This window comes from Sciurus vulgaris, assembly GCF_902686455.1.
Source record: "Sciurus vulgaris genome assembly, chromosome: 4".
NCBI lineage: Eukaryota > Metazoa > Chordata > Mammalia > Rodentia > Sciuridae > Sciurus > Sciurus vulgaris.
This window is the reverse complement of record NC_136464.1, coordinates 88863698-88878993: the sequence shown is the minus strand read 5'-3', so window position 1 is coordinate 88878993 and position 15296 is coordinate 88863698. Positions and strand designations below refer to the sequence as shown.

The window sequence follows — 15296 nt, the reverse complement described above, 5'->3', positions numbered from 1 at the left end:
GGATCCTAATTAGGATAAGATTTACTCTGTGTTTGTATAAATATGTCAAAATAGACTCTACTGTCATGTATAACTAAGAGGAACGAATTTTTTTAAATGTAAAAAAGAAAGGGCTCCCAACCCACCTCATGAGCCAGCCACAGACACACACTCTCACAATCTTGCCTTGCTTGGGACTTCTGCCTTTTTTGACCTCTGTCTAGCTCCTTCAGTTCCTCTTTAGACTTACTGTACTTGTATGAGGGTGATGAAGTTCTGTCTTCCTAGTCAAACAGAAACTTCTGCTTCATTTCAGACTACTATTTGGTGACCTTTGTTTCTTACTAATCAACACAGACAAATGTACACTCACCTAGGTTACATGTTACACAAAAGGGGGGTCATATGAACAGTTAGTTCTCTACATCTTGACTTCTTACTGACTGTAGACTTTATGGAAGTCTTTCCATATAGCTAGAGCTGGCACTGACTGATTTGTTTTAAGCATATGCAGCCTTTCCTCAATTGATCTATAGTCATTTTTCCCCAGAGTTTTTGTCAGTGTAAGCAATACTGTATTAAACATCTTCACATATACAGACTTATTTAGTAGAATTCTGATTTCTATTTCTATGGGCCTAAGGATATGTGCATTTTTCATTACAGAGATGTTGCCAGATTGCATCCTAATGTGAATGTGCATATAATTATCCATATTTCTACCAGCTTTGTAAGATAGTACCCTTTTTCTACATACCACCAGCTATATTTGGACAAGTTGAGACTTAGAAAGTTTCATTTTAATTTAATGTATATTCCTGTGGTTTCCCATGGATTTGGCTCTTTGGATTTCAGTGAGACATTTTAATAATTATTTTTGCAATTAAATTTCTCCAAAGAAAATCAAACTTTCTTTTCCAACCAAAAGAAATCACCAACCTCCTCTTATTATCAAGATATATATATATATATATATATATATTAATAATCTAAAATTTACCAAGTTATTCAAATGAGAGATAGCTATGTTTGGTGTCTGATAAGTGTACTACCCCAAGCCAAGAATAAATTGACCATACTTGGTACAAGCCTGCTCACTCCCTATGAATTAATGAGCCTTATTCCTGGGTGTTTTACTTGCTTCCTTAAAATCATCAACTGACAAGATTATTGCAATCCAGGAATCCTAGGTATACAGAATTATCATATAGAAAAGCAAAGAATGCCCTCCATTCACCTATCTTTTAGAAGTGTTTATTAGCCATGACATTTCCTTACTCACTGTAAAGTCCCATTCAATTTTCAGTCAACAAGAGCAGTACCTTCTGACACCTGACCTGTGAGGTTTTACCACATTTGTGTGCGCCATTCCCAGTCCCTTGAGTGATCAAGGTTATGGGACATCTCCTTCTATAAGGTTCTCCTAGAGTTCAGAAGTCAAATGCAAAGTGTCAGTCTGGCCCTTGGAGAACTGAGATCAAGGTTCTACTATGATCCTGCTTAGGATGTCAGTGGATTTCACCACTCACCATTGACCTGTATCCCTGAAGCCCCACTTTGCCACCTCTGCTTATTGTCCAGCTTAACCTCAGAGTCAGGACATATCAATTCCATTTACACTCTTCCTCACTTGCTAAAGTTCCTTAACACTTGACTTTCTCAACCTAGTATCTCCCAGTTTGTCTTTGAATACCCATCCCCACAGAAGGCTTCTAACTGACTTTCTTAGTTCACCCACTTCCTGTGTACAAGTGGCACATGGGAAGTAGATGAATCAAGCCCCACCAAGGCTCCAGAGGGACACCTTTTTAACAGTATTCCAAACCCTCCTAACATCTCTTACAGTCACGCTGAATCCAAGTGTCCCATCTTCTTTAACCAGCTCCACAAAGTAGGTTTCACCAGCATTGGTTTCTGAAGGTAGTGGAGGACAAGAAGAGTCAGCACCCTGCCCCAAAGAAACAGAAGAAAATAAGGCATGAGGCACCTGCTGTGTTTATGCACATGGTTTCTCTTATCTATCACCAGTTTCCAGGAATAGGAAGCATTATATCCAGAAAGAGCATGAGCTTCCAGTCCGGGAAACAGGGATTCATCACCAGGATTGTCAGTTCCTCCCCATGTGACTTTAGCCAAGTATCTCAGATTCTCCTGCTTCCATTTCCCAATCCATAGAATTGGTAGGTTGGACACCCTTCTGTGACTGACATAAATATGCCCAACACATGGCAGGGGCTCAATAAACATAGGTTCCTTCCTGTTTCCACTCAATGTGCCAAGATACCTGCTAGAACTGAAGCTATCTAGGCACTTTCTGGAAGCCTCACACATGATACCAGCCAAGCCTCACATATACTAATGACCTCAGGAGGACATTCAATCATTCCTAGCAACAGTAACTATGTTGGGTCTATAGTAGACAATAGTTGAATGCTTTGGGAAAGAGAAAAATGATTTTTCCATATACCAGGCATTTTGCTTGGTTCTGTACAATGACTTGTTCATCCATCCAATCATGCAACAAGGTTTATTGAGCACCTATTTAATCCCAAACTTCTATGGTTTAAATGCCTTCTCCCAAACTCCTGAAATTTAATTGCCATCATAATATAGTGATACCTTAAGGGGTGATTAGGTTACAAGGGCCCAATCCTCTTGGATAAATTGTTTTGGGAGTGAATTAGTTATAAAATGAGAAAAATTGTCCCCCTTTTTCCCTAACTCTTATGTTTGTATTTGCTCTCTCACCATGTGGTGCCTTCCACCATGTTTTGACTTAACAAGAAGGCCCTTACCAGATGTAGTAACACAATGTTGGACATTCCAACTTCTAGAACCATAAACCAATAAACTTGTATTGTTTTTAATTTACCCAGTCTGTGTTATTCTGTTAAAGCAAGAGAAAATGGACTAAGATATAGGTAATTGTGCATGTTTCTGGGGAGATGGTAATAAGACAGACCTGCTCATATTGAATTACTATTTGATGGGATAGATACTTTTAACAAAGAGATTCCTGACCAGTTAACCAATAACTCTTGTGATAAAAGTGTGAATGTCACCTGGAGGTTCAGAGACGAAGAACATGCAGACAGTAAGAGAGAGAATTGAAATGTTAAATCAGGTCTAGTCAAAACAAAAGCTCAAGGAACAGAGTGGAGACTTAGCAAGTAACAGCAGGGAAGGAGGGAGCAAGCTGAGGGCATGCTGGGTTGGGCTGGGCTGGGCTGGGCTGATGGTCTCTGCTAGGCAGAGAATGCCTGGGTTTCTGGTCATGTTCTATAGGTGTCTAGAAGATGGAATCTTTTGTCCCATCTTATCCCTTTGCTTAGTGTTTTTTGGTCCAAACTGGAAAAATGCTATTAGCACATAGTAAAATAAGCAAGCTTAAATAAAGTGAAAAATTATCAATCCAACAAAAGAGATTCCAAACCCATGAATATAGTAGTAGATAATTCTCAATTCTTCTAGAGACACTTAACATCCTTTGGTCTGACAAGGTATTTTGTCTAAAGATTAAAATTTTTTATCTGTTCTTTTTTTTATGTATACTTGACAGTAGAATGTATTTTGACATTATATTTATATATATACATATATATATATAAAATATGGAGTACAACTTCCCTTTCTTCTGGTTGTACATAATGTGGAATTAAAGATTAAAATTTAAAGAGCAAAACAACTTAGCATGGGTGAGAGTTTAAACTCAACCATGATGCTGAAGGTTACCTGGCTGCGTGACCTAGAAGAGCCTTGACTGTATAGGTCCTACAGCCTGTGCTGTCATCAGCTATGGCTTTGGAACACCATTGTTCTCCTCTCAGCTTCCCCCAGAAACCATCTTGCACGTTTACTGCCACAGAAGCCCCATCCCAAAGCCTCCTCTACCCTGTTTCCTGCCAAAGAAAGCCTTCCAGAAAGCAACCCAACAGTACTCCTTAGATTCTAACTCCAGTCTCACTAATGCCCTGGAGACCTCCCTGTGCCTCAGGCACACCACCTATAAAAAGGGTTGGCAATAGTAATTCATCTCATAGCATATCTCACATAGCATGAAGCTTTCATGAGATCACACATGTAATGTGTCCAGGGCACTACCGGACACACAGGTAAGCGTGCAAATGTCAACTACTTGTTATTCTTTGCTGACTCCCTGCATGGAACCCCTCCAGGGATATGCTGAGTGAGAACCATGGCCAATTAGGAACATTCATGAATCCTTAGTGCATGTCAAATCTTGGTGACTGAGTTCAGAACATGTTACCCCAAAATATGACACCTCCAGCATATTGAATATTTTATGTCAAAGGAATCTGAGAAACAGAACAAGCAGGAAGGTCTGTCTTAACTTTCCCTGCCCTTCTCCACTAAAGCAAGTCATAAAACTTAAGGCTTTCCTGGCCTTACCCTGAAGCAGGGAATAAGACCCTCATGTGAGAGGTACTCTTCCTATGATTGAAGGAAGGAGCATCCTTAACTCCAAAGAATAAGGGACACAGAGAAGAAGCTAAATTAATAGGTCTCTCTAAATATCCCCCAGTTGATTCATGCCCTTTTACCTACCACAATTCTCCAAGATTCACCATTCATCATCAAACCTACCATAATATACACTCAGGTTTAACTGTTTCTTCAAGTCTTCCATTTCCCTTAAAAGCTCACACAAAATTTATATTTTTAAAAATGTGTATACTTTTCTCTTGTTAATCTGCCTTTTGTTACAAGGATTCCAGCCAATGAACCTAAGTTGGAGAGAAGGAAAAGATATTTTTCCTTCTGTACACTGGGCATAGCCTGTCCATAGTTTTATGGACAGGCACCTTTGCCTCTATTTGAAAAAAGATAAGATGAGTTTGTCTATTTCTTTCTGAGGCCCAGAAAGAATGAGAAAGTGCACACGGTCAACCTGGGTAAGGGAGGAGGATTAACACCAGAACTCTTTTTAAGGGTTCTTGCAGCCTTTAAAAAAACTAAGAAGAAGAAGTTGAGCACCAGAGACTAGAAACAGCAGAGGCTGTTATCATCCCTGAGCCTGGGCAAGAGGAAAGTGGGTAACAGAACCTAGAGAGTCCTTCTGGGGTACAGACTGCCTGATAGGAACTGTGCTCATCAATGCAGTGACAACAAACCTGTGTCAGCACAGGGAGAGTAAAAAGCCTGTCCTAACCTGTTCCCAAATTCCAGACTCCTATCAGAGCTATTTCTGGGTAGAACCAATCAGAAGAGAAATCTGACATGGTCTATGTGCATCAGCTGCAAGAGACCTAGAGCAGAAGGTGGATCTGGAGAGGCCAAGGCAAACTCTCCTACCCAGTGTTCAAGGAGGCGGCTGCAGGATGGCAGAAGCATATCACTCCACATGACAAAACCAGGCTTCAAGATCTTTCTCCATGGGGTGGTGGTCAAGATCAAAGCCACTTAGCTGCCAGCATGAAGGCCAAATAGAAGCCAAGATATTGAGATGTTCATGTCTTTCCCTTGGCAGTGATCAATTTGTTCATGTTATCACCATGAGCAATTATAATTGGTGACTAGGGACACTGTAGTGTCCAAAATGAACCTTGTCACTGGACACTATGTCAGGAACTCGGTCTCTCCCACTTTACATACTTTTCAACAACCATGTAGTGCAGGCACTTAGGATCAGAGGGGTTAACCAACCACCTGACATGGAACCTAGAGAGCACAGGACTCAGGGGCTGGGCTAGACTCCACAACCTATTCTCTTTCCTATAAATCTAGAAAAAAAAAGAAGCAAGGGGACGATCACCTTTAATGGCAAAGGAGAAAGTTGAGGCATTGAGCTCCGTAGCTGAGCCACCTTCAGTTCTCCAGTAGTTCTGTCTTGGTCCTGTGTGTGTGATGATGAATTTCCCAGGTGACGGTTGCTCAGGTTGTTGGAAGAGAAGATCCCAGAATTTGCAGTGCTATTCTTTTCTCCACAGGGTTTATTCCCACAAACACCTATAAAACCAAGCCAAGAAGAAGTCAGCAGCTTGAAAAGGCTGGCATCTCAGCATCAACTCTATATGGGACACAGCGGTTTCTTTCAGTGACAGAGAGACATTTTAGCACCTTATATAATATGTTGCAATCAGAACAGAGAAAAGGAAGATTCTGTATGTGATTCAGAAACCTATAAAGAGGTCACTTCTGTGACCCAATGATGAAAATATAGGTCCAAGGGCAGTGAATAATGCCAGTTTCCCTTTGTTAAGCTCTTGTCGCCCAATGGGGTGACAGATCACTGAGAAGATGTCATCCCAGCTCAAGTGTGAGAAAAGAGAGTAAAAAATAAATAAATAAATAAGTAGCTTCTGCCCAAATCCCCTGGCTAGCCTGCAATACTGCTCTTAATCCCAGCCTCTCCCAAAGACCCCACTGTGATCAGCATGTGATTCAAACATCACCCTTTTGGGGAACTTAGTAATAACCATACTATGGGTTCCTATGGGTAAAAGCAAGGACACTCATTCCTGCTTACCTACCCCAAGTCTAAATCTGGCACAGAACAGAGAAAAGAACATGAGGTAGAGAATCAATAGTAAAGCTTAGGGTTGGGGTTGTGGCTCAGTGGTAGAGAGCACTTGCCTAGCATGTGTGAGGCACTGGGTTCAATTCTCAGCACCACATTAAAAAAATAAGTAGAGATATTATGTCCATTTACAGCTAAAAATATCTTTTAAAAGATAGTAAACCTTGGCCACAGCAGTTAGCATTTCCGGACTCAATTTCCTTTTATCTAAAATGGGGATAAGCTGGGCACAGTGTGTATGCCTGTAATCCCAGCAACTTGGGAGGCTAAGGCAGGAGGATTGCAAGTTCAAAGCCAGCCTCAGCAACTTAGTGAGGCCCTGTCTCTAAATAAAAATATTTTGAAAAGATCTGAGGATGTTGCTCAGTAGTTGAGCACCCCTGAATTCAATCACCAGTACCAAAAAAATAAAAAATAAATAAAATAAAATGGAGATAATACCAATAATAATGTTGGGTTTTGATATTTATAGATTATTTATAGAAATCAATTACATATATATGTAGATATACTCTCACATACATACATACATAGCATATATATAAAAACAATATTAATATTAACATTAATGACTCTAAAACATATGCAGGAAGGCATGATTCAAGTTTCTTTAGGCCTGGATATGTAAACATATGGGTAGATTCACTACTTTAATACAGACTCATTAGCACCCAGGGAAATGCTCAAACTCCTATATTACATGAACTTTATTTAATGAATGTGTATGCATGTGTGTGTTACTTAAAGTTGAACCCAGGACCTTGCACATGCTAGGCAAGTGCTAAGCCACTGGGTCACACTCTCAGTCCCAGTGAATTTAATTTTGAGTCATTCAAATCTAAAGGTGTTTGGCAGGGACTGGGGGGCAGGGCATCATTCTATAGTACCGTCCATATTCCTGGACATCTCATTGTCCTTCTGGTAATATTGTAAGCATCTGTTCCTTTTCTTCTGTACCCTCCATGAGAGATAAGAATGTGACTTATGACTGAACTGAAAAGCCAAGTTGTGAAACTTGTGTCCTCTCTAATAGAAATATGAGCTAGGAGCCCTTCTGTGGATAATTAAAACCCAGTTTATCATAGACCTTGATGATTGCTCATAATGGGATGTTATCCATTTGGCTGCTGACCTGCGATCTAAACTGCCTACCTCAACAGCAACTGAACTAGATAGAAATTCATGGCAGTGAAGTCAGTGCCCAGGGAAGTGCAGTCAGTGTCACTGTGGAAACCTTTTCCTCCAGCAATGGTTCAGCTGCAGAAGGAACCCCAACTGCAACAAATGGTCATGTTCTCAACAGATGACTAGGACCCAAGGTGAGATTGTATAATCCCCAGATACTGTGGGGAAAACCCATTGTCTGGAATTCTAAGATGAAGCTATAGTTTAAATATTGCAGACTTTGGGTGTCAATTTTTGACACCTACCCTATTCACAACAGACCATCTTTGGACTATACTGAATTGTGATTTGATTATCCACATTGTTTCCTGACAATAAAGTAATGGATCAAGTATCCCTCTCAGCAGAGTGTAGAGGAAAATTCAAGGCTTGTTGAACTGCCTTAGGAAGAAGTGTCAGTACTGTGACATCACCAGAGACAGTGAGCCTGAGATCAGCCTTGAGCATGAGCTGAGGCTAGCCCTTGGGGCAGCTCTAGCCCCAGGGTGAAAGTTGCACTGCCAAGGCACCAGCATCACCACCCCCCACCCTTCCACATCCCAAGTCTTCTGGATTGGGCAGTCGCAATGCCTGGAAAAGCTGTCTGTAACAATGTGCACACGTGTAAGAGTGAGAGAGAGGGCATGGTTTTTAGAGGGCACAGCAAATGAAGTGCCTGAACTTAGGCCTGGAAAATGCTGGCTAGTGTGATATGAAGCATTCTATACATAGGGGAAAATGTACAATGCCCCTGGAGTGTGAGGAAGCAAAACATGAGCCTGAGTTTGCAGTAAGACTATAACTTACAAGACCATCCAACCAGAAAAGCATCCATGGTCCCAAGCAACTAGGACAGGGAAGATGTTAGCCTCCCCCTATCACCTCCATCCAGCCCCCAAACCTGTCCCAAATAAACATCATCATATCATTCTTTGATCTAATCAGGCATTGCTCACTCATTCTTATCTAAAGGATGGGAAAAAATCTTTAAAAAACATAATCTTGACTCTTTGGGTTGATCTGTAACACACCCACCAAGAACAGCATGCTCATTATGCAAATTCAGTTTCAAAGATCAGTTGCAGTCTCCTTCCTGGCTGTTCAGGTGATTGCTACACCTAAGCCCAAACTACGTAGAATCCAGGAACAGCCACTTTCAATAAGGATTTAAGAGACAATAAAAATGTCCTCCATGTCATGCAAGGAGAGTAGGCAGAAAAGCATACAGTGGGTATATTCAGCCAGGCCTAATAAAGAGAGTAGGTTGCTGCCTTACAGCAGGATAAGCAATGGCAGAGCCCACTCTGCCCCAGAAAGCGCAGAGCTTATTGTTTGTGCCACTTATTGTGCTACTACATTGTTTCTTTGCAAGCCATTTCCATGAGGAAAACAATACAAAAGATCTATGTGAAGTTTTGTGTTAAGTTGCCCAACATAATAATGATCACCTGAAAATAAAAGTCTCTTCTGTTTCTGAAAGCAGGTAAAGACATACCTTTTGACTGAGAAATGATTAATTCTATGTTGTCAGGAGAATTCTGAATCATTCGAACAGCCATGTTAAATGTGAAGCCCTCCAGGCTGATGTGATTCAAGGCTAATATCTGCCCTCCTGGAAAAATAAAACATTTCAATAACCCCATCAAGAAAATAAGAAAGGGTGGTTCCTTAAAACAGCATCTCTGGGAATTTAACAAGAAGATGTACCTGGTTTAATTGTTTTAGCTTTTTCTGCTGGTCCCCCAGGAATAATAGAAGATATAAAAATACCAGGGTTAGCTTGGCCTCTATCTTCTCCCTCATTAATGACAAAACCTGTAATCCAAAATAGGATTTAATGATAAGATGATATTTAATGACTTCATAGCTCAGAGAGGTTGTTTGCTTGAGCTCACACAGCTACCAAGTGGCATAACTGATATTTGGATCTGAGTTTAATACATGGGAAAGAGTGCATTGCTTCCTTTAGCCATCACAGCTAAAGCTAGAAATGCAGCTGTCAATATGCACTGGATTTTGCTCAAGAAGATAATCAGAGATAGGAAAAAAATAATTTTTAATCAAGTACCCTGTTTCAGTATCTTGTTCCTTACATGATCTTAAGGATCTTCAAATGTAAGCAATAATGAGAGAAAGACTGGCTGTTCCTCCCCATCACTAAGTATCTGCATATGCTAGAGAAATGGTGTTACATGGTATCGGGGGAAAACATTTTCCTATCTTGTGCTTAGATGCATCCCCAAAATGTATCAGGGCCTACAGAGAAATGTTTGATTCAAAAGTCCCATTGTTCTTTAGGGGTACCTCTAGGGAAGAAAAAGCAGAAGTGACCGCTGAAAAAGGCAAACTGGGAGAGGACAGGAAACAAAGGGAAGTAGAAAAAAATTCAAGGGGAAAAATGATACACACACATAGCCCTCTCTGCCCTACAGGAGAGAGAGAATCTCACCTGGAGGGTACCCTCTTACCAAAACCACGATGGCGGTCACGCTTCAGTGTCACATGCACAATTTCTCGACCAGGCTCAGCAGTCACACTCTTTCTTCTGTTATTCTGGAATCCTAGGGGCAGGAGCAAAACATATTATAGCTAATTGTGGAACCAACGTAGATGCCCTTCAACAGATGAATGGATAAAGAAGCTGTGGTATATATACACAATGGAATATTATTCAGCCATAAAGAAGAATATTATGGCATTTGCAAATAAATGGATGGAATTGGAGAATATCATGCTAAGTGAAATAAGCCAATCTCAAAAAACCAAAGGCTGAATGTTTTCCCTGATAAGTGGAGAATGATATATAATGGGGTGGGGGTATGGGGAGTGAGAGAAGAATGGGGCAAGTTTAGATTATGTAGAAGGAAATGAGGGGGGGCATGAAAAATGGTGGAATGGGGCAGACATCATTACCCTATGTACATGTATGATTACACGAATGGTATGAATCTACATTGTGTACAGTCATAGAAACAAAATGATGTACCCCATTTGTGTACAATGAATCAAAATGCAGTCTGTAAAAAAATTAAAAGATAAATAAATAATTTAAAAATTAAAAAAACGATGTATCTCTCTTTATAAGAGAGGAAATTATCATCTTTTCCCCCAAATGAGTAGACACACAATCCCTGGAGTCATTGTGTCATCACTGTCTATATTAATTACTCTTCAATTTTAGTCATGACCTCACTGATATACTATTACCTAAAGACTAAATTATAAAGTTAACTTCCAACAACTACTTCCATATAAAATAAAAATGAACTTTAAAAAAAAACACCATATTGTACTTTTACCCACAAATTATTTGGAACCCAATATAAAATGAGGAAACACCCTCTCTCTCTCTCTCTCTCTCTCTCTCTCTCTCTCTCTCTCTCTCTCTCTTCATACACACACACACACACGCGCGCGCGCGCACACACACACACACACACACACACACACCCTGAAATCAGAGGTAGCTTGCATTTAATTTCCTAGCAAAACTCAGAAGGGATCATTGAGCACTTTCTTCCAACAAGCCTCACTGGGTCAATACGGGTCAAGCTTGGCCTAAAGAACAGAGGCCAGGTAGACTGAGCTGTGGTGCCTCTTTTCTGTCTGACTTTTGATAGTGTTTTTGTTTGTTTTTCCTGCATTGGTCTTGGGACAAGATGGAAGATAAGCAGGAATGTAATTGCTGGCAATAACTAAAACTATGTGTTAAAGCCTTGCTCACTAGCTTGTGGTGCTACTAGGAGGTGGTAGAATCTTTAAGAGGTAGGGCCTAATGGACGGAGGTTAGGTCACTGGTGGTGTGCCCTTGAAGGGATATTGGAGCCCTAGCCCCTTCTTCCCCCACTTTCTTTGCTTCCTAACCACCATAAGATAAATAGGCCTCTTCTACCTGTGCTCTACCACAGGCCCAAAGCAACAAGACCAAACAACCATGAACTGAAACTTCTGAAACCATGAGCCAAATATACTCTTTTTAAGTTGACTTATCCTGGGTTATTTGTTACAGTAATGGAAAGCTGACTAACACAGGCTTCTAACAGTCAGAGAGTGACAGGAGCCAACAACCCAGTCTGGGAGCACTTTCCCAGTTTGGGACTTGAAGGAGATCCAAAGTACAGGCCTACAGTTATTTCAACAAGATGGAGTTCTTGGGTTAGGCTCTCCAAAGCTTGTCACAACACATGTGGGAAAATTCCCCACTGGTGACCCACCACTGCTTCCTTGCACATCTTTCCTCCCTCTGGAAACATGATGGAACCTGGCAAACAGTTAATTTAAAGAGTTGTTTGGTGGTGTTCCAGATACAGTGCCCAGGTTCAATGCTCATCAAATATAAATATTTTCCCTAGTTACGGAGTCTCTTTGTCTTTGCATTCAACTGGGAGTTTTCTAGGAGGAAATTGCTATCTTCCCTATGTATGTTTTCTGGGGAACACTGAGTAATAGGCTGGGCCATGGAGAGGAAGCATAACTGAAATGCATAGTGTATTTTTCTAAAAATATCACTCCAAAGTGGGTACTCCCTCTGCTGAACCAGAGGGCCTGAAAGCACTTCACCACAGCTAATGCATTTCAGATCCACATACCCAATCAAAGCCAAAGGTTGACTGGGAGAGATCTTTCCAACCATAAGTAGATTTGAGAATAATTTTTAAAGTAAAAAAGTTGCAAACTTTGTTTGGGAAACAAACTGCAGTGGTGGCAGAAGATCAAAAGCAAACATTGTATGTAAGGCTTCCTTTACCCAAACCAGACCATGGCCTGGCCCATACCTGTGTTCATGTTCTGAAAAGCCATCGCAGAAAGAGGATCACAAGTCATTGACTTCTGAATCAAACCAGTGCTGTTCAGCTGCTCCTGGCCAGGGCAGTGTCTGCAGTGAAAGATTACAATGTAAGGTAAGACACCTCTCAAAGGCAACTTCTTAGGCATTTCTGAATGTGGACAGTGTTCTGGAGAAAGCTGACTTTTGCCTGACCATCCAGCAGTTCCAGACACATGCCCCAAAGAGAGCTAGTTTGGTTATCAGGACTGCACCAAAAGAATGGTTTTAGGGTTTTTCTGTCCCAAAGGGTTCACTTCACTCACCTGGATCTCACATGAACTTCCCACTATCCACCTTTGGGTTGGATATGCAGCTATGAAAGACCTCCATTTCTTCAACCATAAAATAGGGATAATCCTCTATTACCCAGGTTTGAGATGGTACCAACATCATGTAGTAGTATAAAGCATGACACTCTGTAGGTCCTGATGTTCTGTTGTTTGTTCTTGCCTTTAGCTGAAGGCTCTTAGTGGGGCCAATCATTCTCTAACACCCTCATATAGGCCACATCTCCCTGAGGACTACACAAATCATTTACCTTCTTGATCATGCATGTTTTTGAGATGAATGTCCCACCCCCACCACACACACTGAGATCAGAAAACTTTTGTGCAGGCATTCAGTGACCTTGGCTGAATGTGCAGTCAATGGTTTGGATGTGGTTTGTCCCCCAGGAGTTCATGTGCTGAATACTTGGTCTTCAGTATGATGTTGGGAGTTGGTGGAATATTTATAAGGTAGAGCCAAGTGGGAGGTGGTTAGGTCAAGGAGACATTGACCTCAGAAGAGATTAAGTAGTTCTTGGAGAGTGGGTTGGTATAAAAGAGCAAGACTGGTCCTGCCACTGTCTCTGAGTTCTTGTCTCACCGTGAGGTCTCCCTCTCACATGTATTCCCACTATGATGCCCCCTGCCATGAGATAATGCAGTCAGCAGGAGGCCCCACGCTATTTGGACTTTCAGCCTTCAAAACTGAACTAATTAAACTTCTTTTCTTAATAAGGTACCCATCCTGCATTATTTTGTTACAACAACAGACAGTATATGCAAAATTCTAGTAAGCGAAGCATATTCTAAGCACTAGAAGAATGATGAATCAAGTGGGGACCCTGACCCATCCCCAAGGTCAACTCTCCAAAGAGATAAGCTGTATTCAGAGATAAGCAAAGTAGAGAGCAAGAAGGAAGAATAGATACAAAGCTATGGGTACTTAGGACCTTGGGAAAAAGCCAGTATTGGGTTTCCAGGATGGATAAGAGGACTCTGCTCCTCACCTGAGCAGTGTCCCAAACACCAAAGAGGCCACACCACAGCTTAGGCAGTTGGACTACAGCAGGAGATGCTGCCTTGGCTGGCTTCCCATGGACCGTCTCGCTGGCAGTATTCAAGGAAGAACAGGATTGACAGAGAGGAATATAGTAGAGAGGGGAGGGCAGCAAAGAACAGCTATTTGTAGGGAGGGAACAAGCCTCATTCTGCCTTTGTTCTTATGTTATGCGTTGCAGCAAATTCAACCCAAATTGATTGAGAACCCACTTGGGGTCTGGCCTGGGCTGGTAAGGCATTGAGATAAAAGGGTGAATTGAACATGGGCCCTAACCTCTTGGTCTAAATGACTTCCAAGCCCATCAAGCACTCCGAGAGAGGTGTTAGCAGAGTGCCGATTTGTCCAAAGGAAGGAGAAATCCCAGCAGTCTGGGAGCAGCTGATAAAGGCTATGAAAATGAAATGGCCTTTGAGGAAAAGAAAGAGCTTCAGTCCACCCAGGTTTCTATAGCTTGCGTGACCTGGGCCATATATGCAGCCTCCACTGTTTAAAAGTCATTTACTGCCAGTCACAAAGGGGCAGATAGTGTATGAGCCTGCTTAGTATATAAGATATTTAGAGTAGTCACAATCAGACAGAAAGCAGAATGGTGGTTTCCAGGGACTTGGGCAAGGGAGGAATGGGGAGTTAGTGTTGAATGGGGACAGAGTTTCAGTTTGGGAAGACGAAGATCTGAGGGCGGTTGGTGGTGATGGTTGTACGACAAGGTGAATGTACTGAATGTTACTGAATTGTGACTTTAAAAAGTGGTTATGAGGATATATTTTATGGTTTGTATATTTTCCATGAATGAAGTTTTTTAATGCAAACCTTTAAAAAACATTTACCAAAAGCCTCCTCATTCTGGCCTCACAGCCAGAATGCACTTGACATGTCACTATTCTTGAGTTTGACAGAGAAGCAGATGAAGCAAGTGAACGTCAGCGGTGGAAGGGAAAATGGAGGTTTCCCAGTGGTGTGGAGGCATCATCCCTGTGCAGGGGAAGTTGGGAAAGGCTTTGGAGAAGCAGTGACAGGCAGCAGGTGACTGACTTCTATTGGGGGCAGGAGTGGTGTATCAGGGTTGTGGGAGGCATCTCTGTTCTAAGGGATGCTGAGTAGACCATGGTTCCAATGCAACTAGGGATGGAGTCCCTTCTCCTCAGTGTCAATGTTGCAGGTTTTCCTCCCCTTCCATCATGACTGCAGCCCTCCCTAGTTACATGTCCCTACTGCCAAACCATAGCACAACCTGCTTTCCTCATGATCCTTTTCTGCCACCTCTGACTGTGAGCCCCATGAGGCAGGGACTGTGTCTGTTCTATTCACTGCTGAAAGCTCAGCACTTGGCTCAAGGCTGGCACACAGTAGGTGTTTATATAATTTTCCTAGCAAAATGAATGAAGGTTTACCCATCGTGTTTTTACCTTCTCTCTCACCCAGTCCAAATTCTACTCATCAAACAAGACTTAATGTCACCTC

At 41.6% G+C, this 15296-nt stretch overlaps 1 protein-coding gene across 8 annotated transcripts in view; it reads right to left on the bottom strand.

Annotated features, from left to right (window-relative positions):
* The window catches only part of FRMPD2 (FERM and PDZ domain containing 2), a gene marked incomplete at its 5' end in the record, with an annotated part of 157434 nt that overhangs the window by 24715 nt on the left and 117423 nt on the right, over positions 1-15296 (bottom strand). For all 8 annotated transcript variants that reach the window (XM_079135851.1, XM_079135857.1, XM_079135858.1 and 5 more), the window contains 6 exons: positions 1823-1927; positions 5753-5946; positions 9177-9293; positions 9389-9496; positions 10150-10242; positions 12457-12557. In XM_079135851.1, the coding sequence (XP_078991977.1) occupies positions 1823-1927; positions 5753-5946; positions 9177-9293; positions 9389-9496; positions 10150-10242; positions 12457-12557 (718 nt within the window). The remainder of the gene's footprint in view (positions 1-1822; positions 1928-5752; positions 5947-9176; positions 9294-9388; positions 9497-10149; positions 10243-12456; positions 12558-15296) is intronic.